This window comes from Carcharodon carcharias, chromosome 16 (assembly GCF_017639515.1).
Source record: "Carcharodon carcharias isolate sCarCar2 chromosome 16, sCarCar2.pri, whole genome shotgun sequence".
Lineage (NCBI taxonomy): Eukaryota > Metazoa > Chordata > Chondrichthyes > Lamniformes > Lamnidae > Carcharodon > Carcharodon carcharias.
In genome coordinates, this window is record NC_054482.1 from 41,698,402 (window position 1) to 41,721,966 (window position 23,565).

Here is a 23,565-nt window from a genome sequence, read left to right on the forward strand (position 1 = left end):
AAGAGTCTACTTAGCTCCGCCTTAAAAAGATTCAAAGACTTACACCACCTTTTGAGGACGAGTTCCAGAGGCTCACAACCCTCAGAAAAAAATTTCCTTATCTCTGTCCTAAATGGGCAACCCTTTATTTTTAAACAGTGACCTCTAGTTCGAACAGAAAATGCAGGCAAAACTCAGCAGGTCTGACAGCCCTGACCACTACCACACTCCCTTTGTCTTTGTGTCCATGACATCTTTGTCAATTGCTCCTCAGCCCCCATCTATCACTGGCTTTCTATCCAGCTTCACCTGCTCCACCCCCCTTATACAGGATAAATTTAATCACATTTCTACCTCTCTTCAGATCTGAAGTAGTCATACCAGACTTGAAACGTTAACTGTTTTTCTCTCCACAGATGCTGTCAGACCTGCTGAGTTTTCCAGCATTCCCTATTTTTAGTTTTCTGATTTCCAGCTTCTGCAGTATTTTGCGCTTGATCCCTAGTTCTAGAGGGAACTAGGAACTATCCTCTCAATATCCACCCCATCAAGATCCCTCAGGATCTTAAAGGTTTCAATTAATTCATCTCTTACTCTTCTAAACTCCAGTAGATACAGGCCTAACCTATCCAGCCTTTCCTTATAAGACAACCTCGCAAGGTAATTGGTCCATGCTCTGTTCAGGTGCAACCCGTACGGCTTAAACAGGTGCCATCTCCCCCAGAACCGATCCCAATATCCCAGGAATCTAAAGCCCTCCCTCCTGCACCATCATTCCAGCCACACGTTCATTTGCTTTATCCTCCTATTTCTATACTCACTTGCGTGTGGTACCAGGAAACAGCCACAGGTGCAGGCTTAGGCTGCTTCCACCAGTAAGACTGACAAAATAATGGGTGAAATCACAAGGAAGAATATTGATGACCTGTGTGACAGAACCTGGCAGCCAACATTACTCCAGGACAAGCAGAGGGGTCTTCCCAAACTCCTGGATATTTATCAAGAGACGATATGGAAACAGAAAAATTATGGTAGAGGAGGCCATTCAGCCCATCAAGTCCATGCTGACTCCCTGTGGAGCAATCTTGTGAAAAAAGGTAGCTGGACATATTGAGAGCAGTTGGTACAGCTTTGGGATCTTGGGCTTCATAAGCAGAAGTACTGAGTACAAAAGCAGGCGAGTTGGCTGAACGTTTATAAAGCTCTGGCTAGGCCCCAACTAGAGTATTGTGTCCAGTTCTGGTCACCGCACTTTAGGAAGGAGGTGAGGATCCTTGAGAAGATGCGGAGGAGATTTACCGGAATGGTTCCAGGGATGAGGGATTTTAGTTACAAGGTTAGGTTGGAGAAGCTGGAGCTGTTCTCCTTGGAGCACAGGAGTTGAGGGGAGATTTGATAGAGGGGTACAAGATTAGGACAGGTTTATATAAGGTAGACAAGACAAAGCTGTTCCCATTAGCTGATGGTACAAGGACTGGTGGACACAGATTTAAGGTTTTGAACAAGAGATACAGGGGGAATATGAGGAAGAACTTGTTTACACAGCGAGTGGTGATGACCTGGAACTCGCTGCCCACGAGGATGGTGGAAGCAGAGATGATGAATAATTTCAACAGGAAACTGGATGGGCACTTGAGGAAAATAAACTTACAGGGACGCGGCGATAGAGCGGGGGAGGGGGATTTTTTTCTCTTTTAAATTCTTTCATGGGATGTGGGCTTCATGGCTGGGCCAGCATTTATTGCCGATTCCGAGCTGCCCTTGAGAAGGTGGTGGTAAGCTGCCTTCTTGAACCGCTGCAGTCCATTGGTGTCGGTACACCCACAGTGCTGTTAGAGAGGGAGTTCCAGGATTTTGACACAGCAACAGTGAAGGAACGGAGATAGATTTCCAATAGGATGGTGAGTGACTTGGAGGAGAACTTCCAGGTGGTGGTGTTCCCAGCTATCTGTTGCCCTTTTCCTTCTAGCTAGTAGAGATCGTGGGTTTGGAAGATAGTGTCGAAGGAGCCTTGGTGAATTCCTGCAGTGCATCTTGTAGATGGTACACACTGATGCTACTGTGCATCAGTGGCGGAGGGAGTGAATGTTTGTGGATCTGGTGCCAATCAAGCGGACTGCTTTGTCCTGGATTGTGTCAAGTTTTTTGAGTGCTGTTGAAACTGCACTCATCCAGGCAAATGGAGAGTATTCCATCACACTCCTGACTTGTGCCATGTAGATGGTGGACAGGTTTTAGGAAGTCAGGAACTGAGTTACTTGTCACAGGATTCCGAGCCTCTGACCTGCTCTTGTAGCCACAGTATTTATGTGGCTAGTCCAATTCAGTTTTTGGTCAATGGTAACACCCAGAATGTTGATCGTGGGGGATTCAGTGATGGTAATGTCATTGAACATCAAGGGGCGATGGTTAGATTCTGTCTTGTTGAAGATGGTCATTGCTTGGCACTTGTGTGGTGCGAATGTTACTTGCCACTTGTCAACCCAAGCCTGGATATTGTCCAGGTCTTACTGCATTTGGTCATGAATTGCTTCAGTATCTGAGGAGTCGTGAATGGTGCTGAACATTGTGCAATCATCAGCGAACATCCCCACTTCTGACTTTATGATGGAAGGAAGGTCATTGATGAAGCAGCTGAAGATAATTGGGCCAAGGACATTACCCTGAGGAACTCCTGCAGTGATGTCCTGGTGCTGAGATGTCTGACCTTCAACAACCACAACCATCTTCCTTTGTGCTAGGTATGACTCCAATCTACAGAGAGTTTTCCCCTGATTCCCATTGACTCCAGTTGGCTCCTTGATGCCCATTGGTCAAATGCGGCCTTGATGTCAACGGCAGTCACTCTCACCTCACCTTGGTAGTTTAGCTCTTTTGTCCATGTTTGAACCAAGGCTGTAATGAGGTCAGGAGCTGAGTGGCCCTGGTGGAACCTAAAAAAAGGACATCAGTGGGCAGGTTATTGCGAAGAAAGTGCCACTTGATAGCACTGTTGATGACCCCTTCCATTACTTTACTGATGATCAAGAGTGGACTGATGGGGTGGTAATTGGCCGAGTTGAATTTGTCCTGCTTTTTGTGTACAGTACATACCTGGGCAATTTTCCACATAGCTGGGTAGATGCCAGCGTTGTAGCTGTACTGGAACAGCTTGGCTAGGGGCACGGCAAGTTCTGGAGCACAAGTCTTCAGTACTATTGCCAGAATAGGCCTATAGCCTTTGCACTATCCAGTGCCTTTAGCTGTTTCTTCATATCACATGGGATGAATCAAATTGACTTAAGACTGGCATCAGTGATGCTGGGGAACTCCGGAAGAGGGCCTAGTTGGACCATCCACTCAGCACTTCTGGCTGAAGATTGCAGCAAATGCACTGATGTGCTGGGCTCCCCCATCATTGAGGATGGGGATATTTGTGGAGCCTCCTTCTCCTGTGAGTTGTTTAATTGTCCACCACTATTCACAACTGGACGTGGCAGGACTGCAGAGCTTAGATCTGATCCGTTGATTGTGGGGTTCTTAGCTCTGTCTATCCGCTTGCTGCTTATACTGTTTGACACGCAAGTCGTCCTGTGTTATAGCTTCACCAGGTTGGCACTTCATCTTTAGGTATGTCCGGTGCTGCTCCTGGCATGCCCTCCTGCACTCTTCATTGAACCAGGGTTGATCCCCTGGCTTGATGGTAATGCTAGAGTGGGGGATATGCTGGAGGTTACAGTTGTGTTCAGGTACAATTCTGCTGCTGATGGCCCACAGCACCTCATGGATGCCCAGTCTTGAGTAGCTAGATCTGTTCAAAATCAACATGATGGAGGGTATCCTCAATGTGAAGACAGAACTTCATCTCCACAAGGACAGTACGGTGGTCACTCCTACTGATACTGTCAAGGGCAGGTATATCTGCAGCAGGCAGGTTGGTGAGGATGAGGTCAAGTATGTTTTTCCCTCTTGTTGGTTCCCTCACAAACTGCCACAAACCCAGTCTGGCAGCTATGCCCTTTAGGACTCGGTCAGTAGTGGTGCTACCAAGCAACTCTTGGTGATGGACATTGAAGTCCCCCACCCAGAGTACATTCTGTGCCCTCGCCATCCTCAGTGCTTCCTCCAAGTGATGTTCAACATGGAGAAGCACTGATTCATCAGCTGAGGGAGGGTGGTACATGGTAATCAGCAGGAGGTTTCCTTGCCCGCATTTGACCTGATGCCATGGGACTTCATGGGGTCCAGAGTCGATGTTGAGGACTCACAGGGCAATTCCCTCCCGACTGTATACCAGTGCCTTCTGCTGGGGCTGTCCTGCTGGTGGGACAGGACATAACCAGGGATGGTGATGGTGATGGTGGTGTCTGGGACATTATCTGTAAGATATGATTGTGTGAGGATGACTATGTCAGGCTGCTGCTTGACTAGTCTGTGAGACAGCCCTCCCAATTTTGGCACCAGTCCCCAGATGTTAGTAAGGAGGACTTTGCAGGGTCGACAGGGCTGGGTTTGCCATTCTCCTTTCTGGTGCCAAGGTCGATGCCGGGTGGTCTGTCCAGTCAGCAATGGGACGGATAGAATCGGTCTGCAAAGAGGCAGCATGGACCTGTTGGGATGAATGGCCTCCTTCTCTAACATAAATTTTCTATGGCCCAGAAGTCCTGGCCTGGGTTAGAATTACTATTTCTGACCCAGATGAGACAAAAAGTTACCGACTTAACTTTCTACAATTTTTCAGGCCTGTCTTCCAAAGAAAGTCCTTCTAAACTCTCAGAGTACAGCAATCTTCACAAGGAGTGGCAGAGAGAGTCATCGCAGAAGCTACACCTCCATATGTCACTGGCTGCTGTGCTCTTAAGTAGAGAGATTAAAATGTCCCCAAGCCACTTTGAGAAGCTACGGAGGGAAGTTAAGTGTTTATGGAAAGTGGCTGAGAGGGTAGAGTGGCAAGGTAAGTGGGTGAGGGGGGTAAGGCAGGTCAGGGGTTGGGTGGGGGGGGATGGTCAGGTGAGGGGCTGAGGGGGGTAGCTGGGACAGGGAGGGAGAGGCAGTGGGAAGTCAGGACGGGTCAGTCGTATTGCCACCCAGGAGTTCGAATTGGTTTTAATCCTTCTAACCTTCCTTGGGTAACTGTTCTGCTAAGGAAGTCAGACAATCTGAAGTCTCTGACTCTAATTCAGAGTTGCAGACTTTTCGGAGCACAGTGGAATTGCTCATCGGATTTCCAATCTTCCCAGGTAATTCCCGCAGTCAGTGCGTCCCATATTGCATAGTGGGGGATACGACCTTCTGGAGATCGGAAGTTCTGGGCCCTTGTTTCCCTGTCATCTCCTGAAAACAATCCAGGTATTTGGGGAGGTCCATCTACTTGTTGTGGACCAATACTGGTTGTCAGGTATTGTCACACAGGTACTTATCATTTTCACTGGAGTTCCAAAGAAGAGTCATACTGGACTCAAAATGTTCATTCCGTTTCTCTCTCCACAGGTTGTTGCCAGATCTGCTGAGTTTTTCTAACACTTTTGTTTTTATTTCAGGCTTCCAGCATCCGCAGTATTTTGCTTTTATAACTCAATGTTGTCCCTCGTGATTTAGCCCAACATTTTATTAGTCTTACTGACGTAAGCATCATATGCCTGCACCTGTGGCTGTTTTAAATCTAATTTACTCATGGTATAAAAATAGGAGGATAAAGCAGTTGAATGTGTGGCTGGAGGGATGGTGCAGGAGGAAGGGCATTACATTCCTGGGACACTGGGAAAGTTCTGGGTGAGGTAGGACATGTATAAGCTGGATGGGTTGTGCCTGAGTAGAGCTGGGACCAATTTCCTTGTGAGGTGACTTGCTGATATTGGGGAAGGTTTAAACTGATATGGCAGGGATGTGGGAACCAGGAGTTAGTGCTAGAGAGAACACCAAGATGCACAGAGAATAAGGAGAAACAAGATTGCACTAGAGTAGGAAATAGTGGGTTCAGAGGCAGGGAGGTTTCAGGAAAGACAGGAAAGGAATGAAAGGGGGTGGATTAGCAGTATTGGTTAAGGGGAACATCGCAGAGCTGGAGAGAGAGGATGTCCCGGGGGTTCAAGGACAGAATCTATTTAACTAGAGCTCAGGAACAAAGAGGGTACAATTACATTGCTTGGTGTAGTCCATAGGCCACCAACCAGTGGGAAACATGCAGAGGAATAAATTTGCAAATCAGGGTTACAGTGCATGTATGCGAATGCATGGAGTATGGTAAATAAGACTGTGGAGTTAAAGGCGCAGATTGCCACATGGAAATATGATGTTATGGCGATAACTGAGACCTGGCTCAAAGAAGGGTGTTAAATATCCCTGGATACAAGGTTTCAGGAAAGAAAGGAAAGGAATGAAAAAGGGTGGGTTAGCAGTATTGGCTAAGGGGAACATCGCAGAGCTGGAGAGAGAGGATGTCCCGGGGGTTCAAGGACAGAATCTATTTAACTAGCGCTCAGGAACAAAGAGGGTACCAATTACATTGCTTGGTGTAGTCCATAGGCCACCAACCAGTGGGAAACATGCAGAGAAATAAATTTGCAAGCAAAATACAGAGTAGTGCAAAAATTATATAGTTATGATGAGGGACTTTAATTATCTGGATATAGACTGGGATAGTCGTAGCTTAAAGTGTAAAGAGGGGGGCGAGATTTCCTATTGTGTGTTCAGGAGAATTTTCTACAGCAATATGTGTCCAGTCTAATGAGAAAGGAGGCATGCTAGGCCTGGTCCTTGGGAATGAGGTGGGTCAAGTGGATCAAATGTCAGTAAGACAGCATATAGGGGACAGTGATCATTGTATCATAAGGTTTCAGCTGACTATGGAAAAGGACAAAGAACAATCCAGAATAAGAATACTTAACTGGGAGAAAGCCAGCTTTAATGAGATCGGAATGGACCTTGTGCAATTACATTGGAATCCAAGATTGACAGGTGAATCTGTAGCTGAACAATGGACTCCTTTTAAAGGACACAATCCAGGTATATTCCCATGAGAGGGAAAGGAAGGGCAAACAATTCTAGAGTTCCCTGGATGACAGTGATATCAAGAAACAGCAAATGGCACTGGATACTGCACAGGCTATGGGTCCTGTCAATATTCCGGCAATAGTACCGAAGACTTGTGCTCCAGAACTTGCCGTGTCCCAAGCCAAGCTGCTCTTGTACAGCTACAACACTGGCATCTACCCGGCTATGTGGAAAATTGCCCAGGTATGTCCTGTATACAAAAAGCAGGAGAAATCCAACCTGGCCAATTACAGCCTCATCAGTCTACTCTCCATCATCAGTAACGTAACAGAAGGGGTCATCAACAGTGCTATCAAATGGCGCTTGCATAGCAATAACCTGTTCACTGATGCACAGTTTGGGTTCCACCAGGGCCACTCAGCTCCTGACCTCATTACAGCCTTGGTTCAAACATAGACAAAAGAGCTGAACTCCCGAGGTGAGGTGAGAGTGACTGCCTTGACATCAAGGCCGTATTTGACCAAGTGTGGCATCAAGGAGCCCTAGCAAAATTGGAGTCAATGGGAATAAGGGGGAAAACTCTTATTAGGTTGGGGTCATAACTGGCAGGAGTTCCTCAGGGTAATGTCCTGGGCCCAACCATCTTGCACTGTTTCATCAATCACCTTCCTTCCATCATGAGGTCAGAGTGGGGATGTTCGCTGATGATTGCACAATGTTCAGCACCATTCGCAACTCCTCAGATACTGAAGCTGTCCGTGTCCAAATGCAGCAAGACCTGGACAATATCCAGGCTTGGGTTGACAAGTGGCAAGTAACATTCACACCACACAAGTGTCAGGCAATGACCATCTCCAACGAGAGAGAATCTAACCATCACCCCTTGATGTTCAATGGCATTACCATCACTGAATCCCCAACTATCGACATCCTGGGGCTACCATTGACCAGAAACTGAACTGGACTAGCCACATAAATACTGTGGCTACAAGAGCAGGTCAGTGTTAGGAATCGTGCAACGAATAACTGACTCCTGACTCCCCAAAGCCTGTCCACCATTTACAAGGCGCAAGTCAGGAGTATGATGGAAGACTCCCCACTTGCATGGATGAGTGCAGCTCCAACAACACTCAAGAAGCTTGACAGCATCCAGGTCAAAGCAGCCGGCTTGATTGGCACCACATCCACAAACATTAACTCCCTCCACCACCAATGCACGGTAGCAGCAGTGTGTACCATCTACAAGATGGACTGCAGGAATTCACCAAGGCTCCTTCGACACCACCTTCCAAACCCATGACCTCACCATCTAGAAGGATAAGGGCAGCAGATAGTTGGGAACACCACCGCCTAGAAGTTCGCCTCCAAGTCATTCACCATCCTGACTTGGAAATATATCACCATTCCTTCACTGTTGCTGGGTCAAAATCATAGAATTCCCTTGCTCTCAGCACAGTGGGTGTATCTACATGACATGGATTGCAGTGGTTCAAGAAGGCAGCTCACCACCATCTTCTCAAGGGCAACAAGGGATGAGCAATAAAATGCTGGCCCAGCCAGTGAAGCCCACATCTTGTGAAAGAATAAAAAAAAATTAAGGAAAGTCAGTGTGGATTTATCATGTTTAACTAACCTTGAGTTTTTCAATGAGGAGGGTTAATAAGGGTAATTTTGTTGATGTGGTGTACATAGGTTTCTAGAAAGCATTGATGAAGTGCTGCACCACAGTTTTGTGAGCAAAGTTAGAATTCTTGGAATAATGGGGACAGTAGCAACATGGATTTGAAATTGGCTGAGTGACTGGAAACAGAGAGCAATTGATGATTACTTCGATTCTGCTTCATGCTCTCGTCTGGACCTGGAAAAATTTATTAATATTGCTTCCAATTTCCACCCCTCCATCATTTTCACATGGTCCATCTCTGACACTTCCCTTCCCTTCCTTGACCTCTCTGTCTTAATTTCTGATGATGGACTGTCCACCATTATCCATTACAAACCTACTGACTCCCACAGCTACCTCGACTACAGCTCCTCACACCCCGCATCCTGTAAGGACTCCATCCCATTCTCTCAGCTCCTTCACCTCCGTCGCATCTGTTCTGATGATGCCACTTTCAAAAACAGTTCCTCTGACACGTCCTTCTTTCTTAACTGAGGTTTTCCACCCACGGTGGTTGACAGGGCCCTCAACTGTGTCCGGCCCATCTCCCGTGCATCCGCCCTCACGCCTTCTTCTCCCTCCCAGAAAAATGATAGGGTTCCCCCTTGTCCTCACTTATCACCCCACCAGCCTCTGCATTCAAAGGATCATCCTCCACCATTTCCGCCAACTCCAGCATGATGCCACCACCAAACACATCTTCCCTTCACTCACCTGGCGGCGTTCCGTAGGGATCGTTCCCTCCATGACACCCTGGTCCACTCCTCCATCACCCCCTACACCTCAAACTCCTCCCATGGCACCTTCTCATGCAACCGCAGAAGATGCAACATCTGCCCCTTTACTTCCCCTCTCCTCACCATCCAAGGGCCCAAACACTCATTTCAAGTGAAGCAGCGTTTCACTTGCACTTCCCCCAACTTAGTCTACTGCATTCGTTGCTCCCAATGTGGTTTCCTCTACATTGGAGAGACCAAACGCAGACTGGGTGACCGCTTTGCAGAACACCTTCGGTCTGTCCGCAAGCATTACCCAGACCTCCCCGTCACTTGCCATTTCAACACTCCACCCTGCTCTCATGCCCACATGTCCGTCCTTGGCTTGCTGCATTGTTCCAGTGAAGCTCAACGCAAACTGGAGGAACAGCACCTCATCTTCCAACTAGGCACTTTACAGCCTTCCGTACTGAATATTGAGTTCAACAATTTTATATCGTGAACTCTCTCCTCCATCCCCACCCCCTTTCTGATTTTCCCCCTCCTTTTTGTTTTTTTCCAATAATTTATATAGATTTTTCTTGTCCCACCTATTTCCATTATTTTTAAATGTATTTCCATCCATTGTTTTATCTCTACCTTTTAGCCTTTTTCAATTCCTTCACCCCACCCCCACTAGGACTATCTGTAACTTGCTTGTCCTGCTTTCCACCCTTAATTAGCACATTCCTTTAGATGTGAATCACGACCTTCAACATCTCTTTGTCCTTTTGTCTGTGACATCTTTTGGTTAACTTCACCTATCACTGGCCCTCTATCCAGCTCTTCTTGTTCCAACCCCACTTTAAACCAGCTTATATTTCACACCTTTTCTCTTTTTCCTTAGTTCTGTTGAAGAGTCATTTGGACTCGAAACATTAACTGTGCTCCTCTCCACAGGTGCTGCCAGACCTGCTGAGTTTTTCCAGGTATTTTTGTTTTTGTTTTGGATTTCCAGCATCCGCAGTTTTTTGCTTTTATTATAGCAGTGGTTAATGGTTGGTTTTAGGACTGGAGGAAGGTTAGTGAGGAGTTCCCCGAAGTCGGTATTAGGCCCCTACTGTTCCTGATATATATTAATGACCAAGGCTGAGATTTTCCGGCCCTGCTGTGGCGTGACACGCCACAGGGGATACGGCAGCCAAAAGTCCATTGGCTTTCGGTGGGAGTGATCGATTGCGGCGGTGGGTGGGGTCAGAAAATCGTATCTCAAGTATTTGTTGTATGGAGCAGAATTTAAAAATTTGTGGTCAACACAAAACTCGGAAGCATTGTGAACTGTGAGCAGGATAGTGTTAAACTTCATAAGGACAGGAATAGGTTGGTGCAATGGGCAGACAAGTGGCAGATGAAATTTAATGCAGAAAAATGTGAAGTGATTCATTTTGGTGAGGATAACGTTGAGAGACTGTATGAAAGAAAGGGTACAATTCTAAAGGGGGTACAGGAGCAGAGGGACTTGGGGATTTATGTGCACAAATCATTTAAACTGACAGGAAAAATTGGAAATGTGGAGAATAAAGCAGACTTGGGCTTTATAAATAGGAGAGGAAAATTCAAAAGCAAGCAAGTTATGTTAAACCTGCATAAATCATTGGTTCAGCCTCAACTGCAGTACTGGGCACCACACTTTAGGAAGGATATGAAGGCATTAGCTAAGGTGCAGGGAAGATTCACAAGAATAGATCCAGGGATGAGAAACTTCAGTTCACAGAAAGATTAGAGGTACAGGGACAGTTCTCCTTGGGTGAAGAGAAGGCTGAGAGGAGATCTGATAGAGGTCTTCAAAATTTTGAGGGATCTGGACAGAGCAGATAGGGAGAAATTGTTCCCGTTGGTGGAAGGATTGAGAACAAGGGCACTAAGTTAAGGTAATTGGCAAAAGAAGCAATGGGGACGAGGGGAAGATTTTCATGCAGCGAGTGGTTAGAGTCTGGGTTGCACTGTCTGAGAGTGTGGTGCAGACAGGATCAACCGTGTGGTGAGTCTGGGTTGCACTGTCTGAGAGTGTGGTGGAGACAGGGTCAATCAAGTGGTTAGTGTCTGGAATGCACTGACTGAGAGTGTGGTGGAGACAGGGTCAATCGAGTGGTTAGGATCAGGAATGCACTGCCTGAAAGTGTGGTGCAGACAGAGTTAATCGAGTGGTTAGGATCAGGAATGCACTGCCTGAGAGTGTGGCGCAGACAGGGTTAATCGAGTGGTTAGGATCAGGATTGCACTGCCTGAGAGTGTGGTGGAGACCGGGTAAATCGAGTGGTTAGGATCTGGAATACACTGCTTTAGAGTGTGGTGAAGGCAGGGTCAACCCAGGTCTGGAATACACTGCCTGAGAGTGTGGTAGACACAGAATGCTTCGAGTTGTTAGGGTCCGGAATGCATTGTCTGAGAGCGTGGTGGAGACTGGGTCAATCGAGTGGTTAGGATCTGGAATGCACTGTCTGAGAATGTGGCAGAGACAGGGTCCATCGAGTGCTTCGGAGCTGGAATGCACTGCCTGAGAGTGTGATGGAGACTGGGTCAATTGAGTGGTTAGGATCTGGAATGTACTGCCTGAGAGTGAGAGGGAGACAGGGTCCATCGAGTCGTTAACATGTGGAATGCGCTGCCTGAGAATATGGTGAAGACAGGGTCAAATGAGAGGAAAGGGTCTGGAATGTACTGACTGAGAGTGTAGAGGAGACAGGGTCAATCTAGTGGTTAGGGTCTGGAATGCACTGTCTGAGAGTGTGGTGGAGACAGGGTCAATCGAGTGGTTAGGGTCTGGAATGTACTGACTGAGAGTGTGGTGGAGACTGGGTCAATCTAGTGGTTAGGGTGTGGAATGCACTGTCTGAGAGTATGGTGGAGGCAGGGTCAATCAAGTGGCTAGGGTCTGGAACATACTGACTGAGAGTATGGTGGAGACTGGGTCGATCAAGTGGTTAGGGTCTGGAATGAACTGAAGTCAGTGAGTGATGAAGCTGCTCAGGGTGAAATCCAGAAACTGGGTTCAGTCAAGGATTTCAAGAGGTAATTAGTCCATTAGCTGAAAAGGAAAGAACTGCAGAGCTGCAGGGAAAGGGCGGAGGTGTAACAATAGGTGAATTGCTCTTGGCAGAGTGCCAACATAAATATAACAGGTCAAACGGCCTCCTTCTGTGTTGTCACAATTGCTTGTTCCTAGAACATCAGAATTTTAATTCACCTTCCATTCTATTCACACACTCCACCTGAATATCACCAATGTGTAAACTTGGTCCTAATCTCAGTTTGCACCCTTGGGTACCATCCTTCACTCTCTCCAGATTACTGGAATAGCAGCTACTACAGTCTCTCGATTGAAGGTCTTCATCATTTAGCGTACATTGGCTAATCAATCACCCTTTTCAAACATGTGTAAAAAGGCTGGCAATTCTCTTACTGACAAGTCTGGAAAAACTCAGCAGGTCTGGCATCATCTGTGGAGAGAGAAACAGAGTGAATGTTTCGAGTCCGTATGACTCTGCTTTGGAACACGAGGGGTTGGAGTTCACTGAGAGAACTTTAGTTTCCATCACCTGCCTTTGCAGATGAAAGGCAAAGGGTGTGGATGTTCAGGGGGCAATAGAAACAAAGACAAGACTCGCAAATTGTACACTCACCAAATTCAATGAAAGAGTAAGGACGAGAGACTGTCGGGACCCGCTTCCCATGCTGCTCATCAAACTCTGTCTGCAGGTCCTCCAGATACGCAAAAGCCAACTTCTTTGGGTATGCTGCCTCGCATAAGACCAGGTAGCAAATTCCCTTCTCTATGACATAGCTATAAAACAGAGACATTCTGCTCAAGGAACAACCAGTGGAAAGTGAAATTGCAACCCCTGCAAAGGTAACAGCTCTTTTGACCACATCACAAGGCCTTGAATATACCAGGAGAATCAGGGAAATTTATAAGAGGAGGCCATTCTGCCCTTTGTATCTGTGCCAACTGAAAATTCAGCTTTCCAACCTAATCCCATTCTTGGTCTGTAGCCCAGTAGATTACGGAACTTTAGATGCATGTTGAAGTACTTTTTAAATGCAATAAATGCTTCCGCTTCTATTAGCCTCGAGACCACGCTGGATTATTGTGCACAGCTTTGGCCTCCTTGTCTGAGGAAGGATGTACTTGCCCTAGAGGGAGTGAAAAATAGAGGCTCACCAGATTCATCACCGGGATGGCGGGATTGTCTTATGAGGAGAGACTGAGGAAACTGGGCCTGTATTCTGTTGAGTTCTGAAGAATGAGAGGTGATCTCATTTAATCGAACATACATCTTGTAGGGCATGACAGGTTAGATGTAGATAAGATGTTTTCCCTTAGCTGGTGAGTTTGGGACACAGTCTCAGAATAAGGGGTAGGCCATTTAAGCCTGAGGTGTGGTGGAAATTCTTCACTCAGAGGATGATGAATCTTTGGAATTCTCTGTCCCAGAGTGCTGTGAAAGCTCAATCATTGAGTATGTCCAAGACAGAAATCGATAGATTTCTGGAGACCAATGCCATCAGATGATATTGAGAATGGGAAATAATGACAGATAAGAAACAAGAAAGATTGGCACTTGTTGTTCCTGTACCTCTCCATTGTGAAAGATCCTGCAGATTGAACTGTCCCTCATTCCATTTATTGATTGATTGTTTAGATTTAGAACGTGCAAAATAAATATTTTAATTGCTATCTTTAACTCTTTGGGAGTTGGTACTTGGTAAGTTTTCCATCCTGCACGAGAGAATGTTCCCAGGATGTGCAGGCGATGGTCAGGTTAATTTTAAAAAATTCTGCAGGTTTTTCTTCAATGAAACCTTCGAGCGCGTGGCGATTAAGGCTTGTGGAAGATTGCCTCAGTCCTTAATCGTTGGTTGTAGTAAGTCATGAAGCTAAGATGAACGATGTCCTGTTGGTATAACACTGCTTTCAACTCAGCAGGAGTGTCCTGGAAATTGCGTGGATTACAGATAAAATTTCTGGACACTGCGGCAACCAATCAGGGAGTAAAATTACAGGGTAATTCTGTATACTTTTTCATTTTTTGAACAGTTTGTACTTAAAAACAAAAGCAATATACAGGGGATTCTGGAAATCTGAAATTTAAAACAGACAGTGGAAACACTCGACAGACGGCATCTGTAGAAAAAGAAAGTAAGTTAACTTTTCAGATACAAAAACAAAAACAGAATTACCTGGAAAAACTCAGCAGGTCTGGCAGCATCGGCGGAGAAGAAAAGAGTTGATGTTTCGAGTCCTCATGACCCTTCGACAGAACTTGAGTTCGAGTCCAAGAAAGAGTTGAAATATAAGCTGGTTTAAGGTGTGTGTGTGGGGGGCGGAGAGAGAGAGAGAGAGAGAGAGAAGTGGAATGGGGGTGTGGTTGTAGGGACAAACAAGCAGTGATAGAAGCAGATCATCTAACTGGAAGAACAACACCTCATCTTCCGACTAGGCACTTTACAGCCTTCCGGACTGAATATTGAATTCAACAACTTTAGGTCGTGAGCTCCATCCCCCATCCCCACCCCCTTTCTGTTTCCCCCTTCCTTTTTTTTTTCCAATAAATTATAAAGATTTTCCTTTTCCCACCTATTTCTATTATTTTTTAAAAAAAAATTTTTTTTTAATTTTTTAAAAAATTTTTTAAAAATCTTTTATGCTCTCCCCACTCCCACTAGAGCTATACCTTGAGTGCCCTACCATCCATTCTTAATTAGCACATTCGTTTAGATATTATCACCAACTTTAACTTTAACACCTATGTGTTCTTTTGTACTATTGTTGTTGACATCTTTTGATGATCTGCTTCTATCACTGCTTGTTTGTCCCTACAACCACACCCCCACTCCACTTCTCTCTCTCTCCGCCCCCCACACACACCTTAAACCAGCTTATATTTCAACTCTTTCTTGGACTCGAACTCAAGTTCTGTCGAAGGGTCATGAAGACTCGAAACGTCAACTCTTTTCTTCTCCGCTGATGCTGCCAGACCTGCTGAGTTTTTCCAGGTAATTCTGTTTTTGTTTTGGATTTCCAGCATCCGCAGTTTTTTTGTTTTTATTTTTATAACTTTTCAGATAGATGGCCTTTTGGACTGAGCTGTTAAAGGAATACTTTGCACTTGCCTTTACCAAGGAAGAAGATGCTATCCAGGCCACAGTCAGACTCTAGGATTTAAAAATTGATGAGGAGGAGGTAATAGATGAGTTGTCTATACTTGAAATTGATAAGGCACCGGGACTGGGTGAGATGCATCCAAGGACATTGAGGGAAGTGAGTGTGGAAATTGCCATAATTTTCCAGTCTTCCTTAGACTCAGGGATGGTGCCAGAGGGCAGGAGAATTGCAACTGTTACACCCTTGTTCAAAAAAGGGTGTAAAGATAAACCCAACCAGTACAGGCCAGTCAGTTTAATCTCAGTGATGGGGAAGATTCAATAATGCAGGACCAAATTAACTGTCACATGGAAAAATGCAGATTAATTAAGGAAAGCCAGCACAGATTTGTTAAGGGAAATTTGAGTTTAAATAACTTTCTTGAATTTTTAATGAGGTAACAGGGAGGGTTGATGAGAGCAATACTGTTGGATGTAGTGTACATGGACCTCCAAAAGTCATCTGATACAATGCCACCCAACAGACTTGTGAGCAAAATTATAGCTCAAGGAATAAAAGGGGCAGTGGCGAAATGGATACAAAATTGGCTGAGTGATAAGAAACTGAGAGTAGGTGTTTTCTCAGTCTGGAGGAAGGTTTGTCATGGAGTTACTCAGGGGTTAGTATTGGAGCCCTTGCTTTTCCTGATATATATTAATGCTCTAGACCTTTGTATACAGGGCACAATTTTAAAATTTGCGGTTGATACGGAACTTGGAAGTGTTATGAACATTGAGGAGGCTAGCGTAGAACTTCAAAAGGACATAGACAAGTTGGTGGAATGGGCAGACAAGTGGCAGATGAAGTTCAACGTGGAGAAATGTGAATTGATTCATTTTGGTCAGAAGAGCATGGAAAGACAATATAAAATAATGGATACAACTATGAAAGGAGTGCAGGAGCAGAGGGACCTTGGTGTATGTATACATAAGTTATTGCAGGTGGTAGGACAGATTGAGAGAGCAGTTAATAAAGTAAACAGTATCCTGTATACTTAAAGAGAGGCAATGAGTAAGGAGGTTGTGTTGAACTTGTATAAGACACTAGTTTGGCCACAGCTCAAGTACTGCGTCCAGTTCTGGGCACCAGACTTCAGGAAGGATGTGAAAGCATTGGAAAGAGTGCAGAAAAGATTCAAGAGAATGGTTCCAGGGATGAGGAACTTCAGTTATGAAGACAGATTGGAGTTTAGGACTCTTTTCCTTGGAGAAGAGAAGGCTGAGAGGAGACTTGTTAAAGGTATTCAAAATCATGAGGGATCTGGACATAGTAGAAAGGGAGAAACTATTCCAAGTCATGAAAGGATCGAGAATGTGAGAGCACAGATTTGAAGTAACTGACAAAAGAAACATAAGTGAAATGAGGAAAACCTTTTTCACGCAGTGAGTGGTTAGGGTCTGGAATGAACTGTCTGAGAGTGTGGTGGGGACAGGTTCAATCGAGTTGTTAGGGTCAGGAATGAAGTGTCAGAGAATGTGGTGGAGACAGGTTCAATCGAGTGGTTAGGGTCAGGAATGCACTGTCTTGAGTGTGTGGTGCAGACAGATTCAATCAAGGCATTCAGAAAGGAATTAGGCTGTTATCTGAAAAGGAAGCATGTGTAGGGTTACAGGGAAAAAATGGGGGAATGGAACTAGGTGAGTTGCTCACGCAGAAAGCTGGTGCAGAAACGATGAGCTGAATGGTCTCCTTCTGTGCTGTAATAATTCTGTGATTCTGTGGGGCAAATTAGTGTAGAGGTAGATGATCAGCCATGATCTGTTTGAATTGCAGAGCAGACTCAATGGACCAAATGGCCTACTCTTGCTTCTATTTCCTATGTTCTTTTCAGCCAGCGAGTTCCAAATGCCCAGCTTCTCCTCCACCCCCTCCTAAAATGCTTCTACCAATTACCTTAATTCTATGCTTTCTTTAAGAAAACAGATGCTTCCTTTCCAGTCTATTTAGCCTCCTCAAAATTTTATACACCTAAGTTAAATCTCCTATCAGCCTCCTCTGTTCCAAAGAAAAACCCAGCATCTGTGCAAGGAGAAAGAGAGTTAATGTTTCAGGTCAATGACCTTACACCAGGACTGAGAAATGTTTAGAAATGTCACTGGTTTGAAGTCAGTCAAAGAGGGTGGAAAAGAACAAGCAAGAAAGAGGGTGATGGGATGGAAAATGAGAGACAGTAAACAGCCAAAAAGAGTGGGTGGGGCCAAGCCAAAAAGGAGTGGTAAAGAAACACAAGATGGCTCCACAGGAGGTGTGAATGACAATCCAAAGCAAAAACAAGAAGGAAACAAAATTAAGACTGACGTATACTGAGTTAATAGCATTTGGTGCTTTTATTTCAGATTTTCCACATCTGTAATGGTTTGTTTTTTGTCCCAGCCTATCCAGCCTTCCCTCACCACCAAAATATTCCAGTCCTGTGAACATCCTTTGTACCCACTCTCATGTTGTGAGAAATCACCTTGTAATATCTGTCTCAATTCCTAAGAAACGTATTGAATGTTCTAGAAATAGCTCTCTCTTTTATAAAGAAAGCTCCCATCCCAGCGTCCTGAGCTGACAAACACAAGAAAGCAAAGGCTGTTCTGACAAGGACATGACTCTTGCACAAGCACTGAAACAAGACACTGCTAATGTCTTTGGAGATGGGAGGTAACATAGAAACTAGGAGCAGGAGTAGGCCATTCAGCCCTTCGAGCCTGCTCCACCATTCATTATGATCATGGCTGATCATCCAACTCAATAGCCTGCTCCCACTTTCTCCCCATACCCTTTGATCCCTTTCGCCCCAATAGCTATATCTAACTCCTTCTTGAAAACGTGCAATGTTTTGGTCTCAACTACTCTCTGTGGTAAAGAATTCCACAGGCTCACCACTCTCTGGGTGAAAAAATTTCTCCTCATCTCAGTCCTAAATGATCTAACCCATATCCTCAGACTGTGACCCCTGGTTCTGGACTCCCCCACCATTGGGAACATCCTTCCTGCATCTACCCTATCTAGTCCTGTTAGAATTTTATAGGTTTCTATGAGATCCCCCCTCATTCTTCTGAACTCCAGCGAATATAATCCTAATCAACTCAATCTCTCCTCATATGTCAGTCCCACCATCCCAGGAATCTGTTGGGTAAACCTTTGCTGCACTCCCTCTATAGCAAGTACATCCTTGCTCAGATAAGGAGACCAAAACTGCACACAATATTCCAGGTGTGGTCTCACCAAAGCCCTATACAATTGCAGCAAGACATCTTTATTCCTGTACTCGAATCCTCTGGCCAAGAAGGCTAACATACCATTTGCCTTCATTACTGCCTGCTGCACCTGCATGCTTACCTTCAGCGACTTGTGTACAAGGACACCAGTAACCTCATGACCCATACATAAACCAACTGTTTGAAGGTTAATAATCTTTTTAGCTCTGAAGAAGAGTCATACTGGACTCGAAACGTTAACTCTGTTTCTCTCTCCACAGATGCTGCCAGACCTGCTGAGTTTTTCCAGCATTTTCTGTTTTGATTTCAGAATACCAGCATCCACAGTATTTTCCTTTTATGTTTGAAGGTTAAACAGGACACCCTAGCAAGTGATGAGCCACAAGGGTGACTTCACAGGCTTCCTGCAGAAATAGAAGGGAGTACCTTGAATATCTGTCCCTTGTCAATAGACAATTGAATAAATGGTTAGCAAGAACCTCCCAGAAATAAGGTAAAGGAACAGACTCTCGAGGGGAAAAAAAATCATTTCAGATGGAAGAGAGCTTCTTCAGGTAGACCAATACTGGCTCTGGCCTAACACCTTGTTTAGCTCAAGAAGACTTTGGACAAAGGAGAGGATTTCAAGGCGATCCATGCTGTCATTGGCCTAACACTTGGGCTAGCTGAAGAAGACTGAAGCAAACAGAGAAAACTGCCATTTCCAGCCATAGGGATCAGCTTTGTTCATCCGTTTGTCCAATCCAGGACCAGTAAAACCATTCTCACCTGTTATGGGTCATATGTCTTTCTTTTTCTTAATTCATTCACGGGATGTGGGCTTCGCTGGCTGGGCCAGCATTTATTGCCCTGCCTATTTATATCATATCCAGACTATTACCTCTTAATAAACGTAATATTAAAATCACTTATAAATTTTCAACCCCCTATTTTGGGTTTCTGATTCCCGAATCTTAAAACTGACAATGCGATTACATCCTTCCTGTAATGTGGCGACACAGTACTCTAGCTGGGGCCTAACTAATATTTAAACAGTTCCTGTCTAACCTCCCAGCTCTTATTGTCTATGCCTTGTCTAATTAAGGCAATTATCCCATCTGGTATCTTCACCATCTTATTTACCTGTCCAGCTACCATTAGGAATCCATGGAATGCACTCCAAAGTTGCTCTACTCCTCTCGGTATCTCACCAATTGTTATGTACTGCTTTGCCTACGTTGCCTCCTCAGATGCATTACCTCACACTTCCCCAGACTGAATTTCATCTGGCACTTTTGTCCACCTGACCAGTTCTCGAGCTACCTTCCTCATTATCAACCACATGGTCAATTGCTAGTTCTCTGCAATCCAGCGGAATCACCAGCATGCACGTGAATCGTGATGTTGGTCATCAGACTAATCTCTTATCCAAAAAATGGCACTTCTGACAGAGGAAAGTGCCCAGAGGCCACAATGAACAGTCAGCAGGCTCCATTTTGATTCCAACTCACAGAAAGTCAACTGCTCACAAATCTAACCCATTTAAACAGTGTCAGGCACTGCCTGTAGATCAATGATTATCTATAGTGACAGAGGCTGCCTGTACATCAGGGATTATATACAATGTCAGACACTGCCTGTAGATCAGCGATTATTTATACAGTGACAGATGCTGCCTGTACATCAGGGATTATATAGTGTCAGACACTGCCTGTAGATCAGTGATTATTTATAGTGACCGGCACTGCATGTACATCAGGGATTATTTACACAGTGACAGACACTGCCTGTCCATCAGTGGTTATTTATACAGTGGCAGACTCTGCCTGTACATCAGGGATTATTTATAAAGTGAAAGACACTGCCTGTAGATCAGTGTTTATTTATAGTGACAGGCACTGCCTGTACATCAGGGATTATTTACACAGTGACAGAAGCTGCCTGTCCATCAGTGGTTATTTATACAGTGACAGACATTGCCTGTACATCAGCAATTATTTATTTAGTTCCAGGCACTGCCTACATTAGGGAGCATTTATGCAGTGTCAGACATTGTGATTACTTATACAGTGACGGACAGTGCCTGCACATTTGTGATTACTTACACTGGGACAGACGCTGCCTGTACATCAGCAATTATTTATAGTGTCAGACATTGCCTATACATCAGGGAGTATTTACACAGTGACAGACACTGCTTGTACATCAGCAATTATTTATAGTGTTGGATGCTGCCTGTACATCTGTGATTACTTACACAGGGACAGACGCTGCTTGTACATCAGCAATTATTTATAGTGTCAGACATTGCCTATACATCAGGGAGTATTTACACAGTGACAGACACTGCTTGTACATCAGCAATTATTTATAGTGTCAGACATTGCCTGTACATCAGGAAGTATTTACAGAGTGTGAGACACTGCCTGTACATCAGCAATTATTTATAGTGTCAGACACTGCCTGTATATGAAGGTGCATTTATAATGTAATATAATTTGAGGTTAATGTGATCTCTCGGGCTAGTTGGAGACTAAGAATCATAAAATCGAATAGTTACAGCACAAAAGGAGGCCATTCAGTCCATTGTGTCTGCACTAGCCCTCTAAAGGAGCAATTCACCTATACCAACTTCCCATCTTTTCTCCATAGCCCTATAAATTTTTCCTTTTCAGATGATACAATTCTCTTTTGAAAGCATCAATTAACCCTGCCTCCACCACACTCTCAAGCAATGCATTCCAGATCCTAACCACTCGCTACGTGAAACAGTTTCTCCTCTTGTCGCCATTGCTTCTTTCGCTCATTACCTTAAATCAATGCCCGCTCATTCTCGATCCTTCCACCAATGGGAAGTTTCTCCCTATCTACTCTGCCCAGAACCCTCAATTTTCAACATCTCGATCAAATCTCCTTTCAACCTGCTCTTCTCTAAGGACAAGTCAGAGCTTCCCCAATCTATCTACGTAACCAAAGTTCCTCATCCCTGGAACCATTCTTATCAATCCTTTCTGCATCCTCTCTAGGAAGGATGTGAGGGCATTAAAGTGCGGTGCGCAGAACTGGGCAAAGCTGAGGTTTATCATGACCTCCTTACTCTTGTACTCTATGCCCCTATTACTAAAGCCTAGGATACTGTATGCTTTATTAACCACTCTCAACTTCTCCTGCCACCTTCAATGACTTATGTACAGATATGTCCAGTGCCATCTGTTCCTGCACCCACTTTAGAATTGTTCCCGTTGTTTCATATAGTCCCTCTGTGTTCTTCCTGCCAAAATGAATCATTACATACTTCTGTGCACTGAACTTCATCTGACTTGTGTGGTTCTGGATGGCAGATAAGTTCAAGTGTGAAACTTCTCTGATTCGAACAGTTACTTGACACATTTCCAACATCCATTTCCCTCCATGTGTGTGAAATTCAGGAGAGGGAGATAGGATACAAAGCTCACTGAACATCACGGAAGTCTAACACTTACTGGAAAGTCATGGCTCCTGCTTGCAACGTGCAGCGTGTGGGAGACTGCTCGTTCAATTTGCGGAACAGCTGTTTGGCCTGGCTCTGGTAATGCTGCAGGTCACGTCCAGACTAAAAGCAAAACATAATGTGTTGAGCTATGATGGACATAGGACATATGATTTGAAGATGACTACATTCAAATCCTTGAGTTAGTTGTTTGAAGTACCACACTTCCAATACCATACATTTCTCATTGTGTGGAGGGCAAGAATAAAGTGAGCAACTTAACTACCAGGTGATATAACGTCTTCATATTCCTTCTCCTTTAACTGCATCAGATTATGGGCAATGTCTGGACAGACAAGTATAACACAAGAGGGGAGGACTGGTGGGTACAACTCCATCACTGCCACAAACATTGGTGGAAGGCAGCTATTTTATTGAAGAGCATAGGGGGCTGAGGTAGAGGGGAAGGGGAGAGTGAAGTAGTAGCAGAGGGAGGTAGAGGAGGGACAGAAGGAAAATAGGAAAGGAGAAGGATGGAGTGAAGTGGAAGGAAAAAGACATTAAGGTGACAACGAGAGACGGAATGAGAGAATGAAAAGGGAGGGAGAGAGAGGTAAGTGTTGGGGAGGGGGAAAGGGACGAGTGAAGTAATAAAGGATGAGGTGAGGGGATGGGGTGAGGATGGGAGTGTGGACTATTGATTATATATTTCCCTCTGATTCATTACTGGTTATATACATTTCTCTGATTCGCTATTGATTAGATACACTTCTCTCTGATTCAGTTCTGATTATGTTCTCTGATTCAACAGCAGAAGGTTTCCTTGCCCATGTTTGACCTGATGCCATGAGACTTTGTGGAGTCCAGAGTCGACGTGAGGACTCCCAGGGAGACTCCCTCCTGACTATATACCACTGTGCCGCCACCTCTGCTGGATCTGTCCTGCCGGTGGGACAGGACATCACCCAGGGACGGTGATGGTGGTGTCTGGGACACTATCTGTAAGATATGATTCCGTGAGGATGCCTATGTCAGGCTGTTGCTTGACTAGTCTGTGAGACAACTCTCCCAATTTTGGACTTTGCAGGGTCGACAGGGCTGAGTTTGCCGTTGTCATTTCTGATGCCTTGGTCGATGCTGGGTGATTCATTCGGTTCCATTTCTTTAAGATTTTTTAGCAGGTTGATACAACTGAGTGGTTTGCTAGGCCATTTCAGAGGGTGTTTAAGATCAATCACATTGCTGTGGGTCTGGAGTAACATGTAGGCCAGACCAGGTAAGGACGGCAGATTTCCTTCCCTAAAAGCCATGAGTGAACCAGATGGTTTTTTACAACAATCAACAATGGTCACCACTGGACTTTTAATTCCAGATTTTTACTGAATTCAAATTTTACT

General features: G+C 44.9%; 1 protein-coding gene across 1 annotated transcript in view; it reads right to left on the minus strand.

The window, feature by feature from the left end:
* The window catches only part of LOC121288825 (vesicle-trafficking protein SEC22b), a 28,528-nt gene that overhangs the window by 3,229 nt on the left and 1,734 nt on the right, over positions 1–23,565 (minus strand). The window contains exons 2-3 of the mRNA XM_041207582.1: positions 22,182–22,291; positions 12,993–13,153 (exon numbers count right to left, since the gene is read on the minus strand). Coding sequence (XP_041063516.1) covers positions 12,993–13,153; positions 22,182–22,291 — 271 coding nt within the window. The remainder of the gene's footprint in view (positions 1–12,992; positions 13,154–22,181; positions 22,292–23,565) is intronic.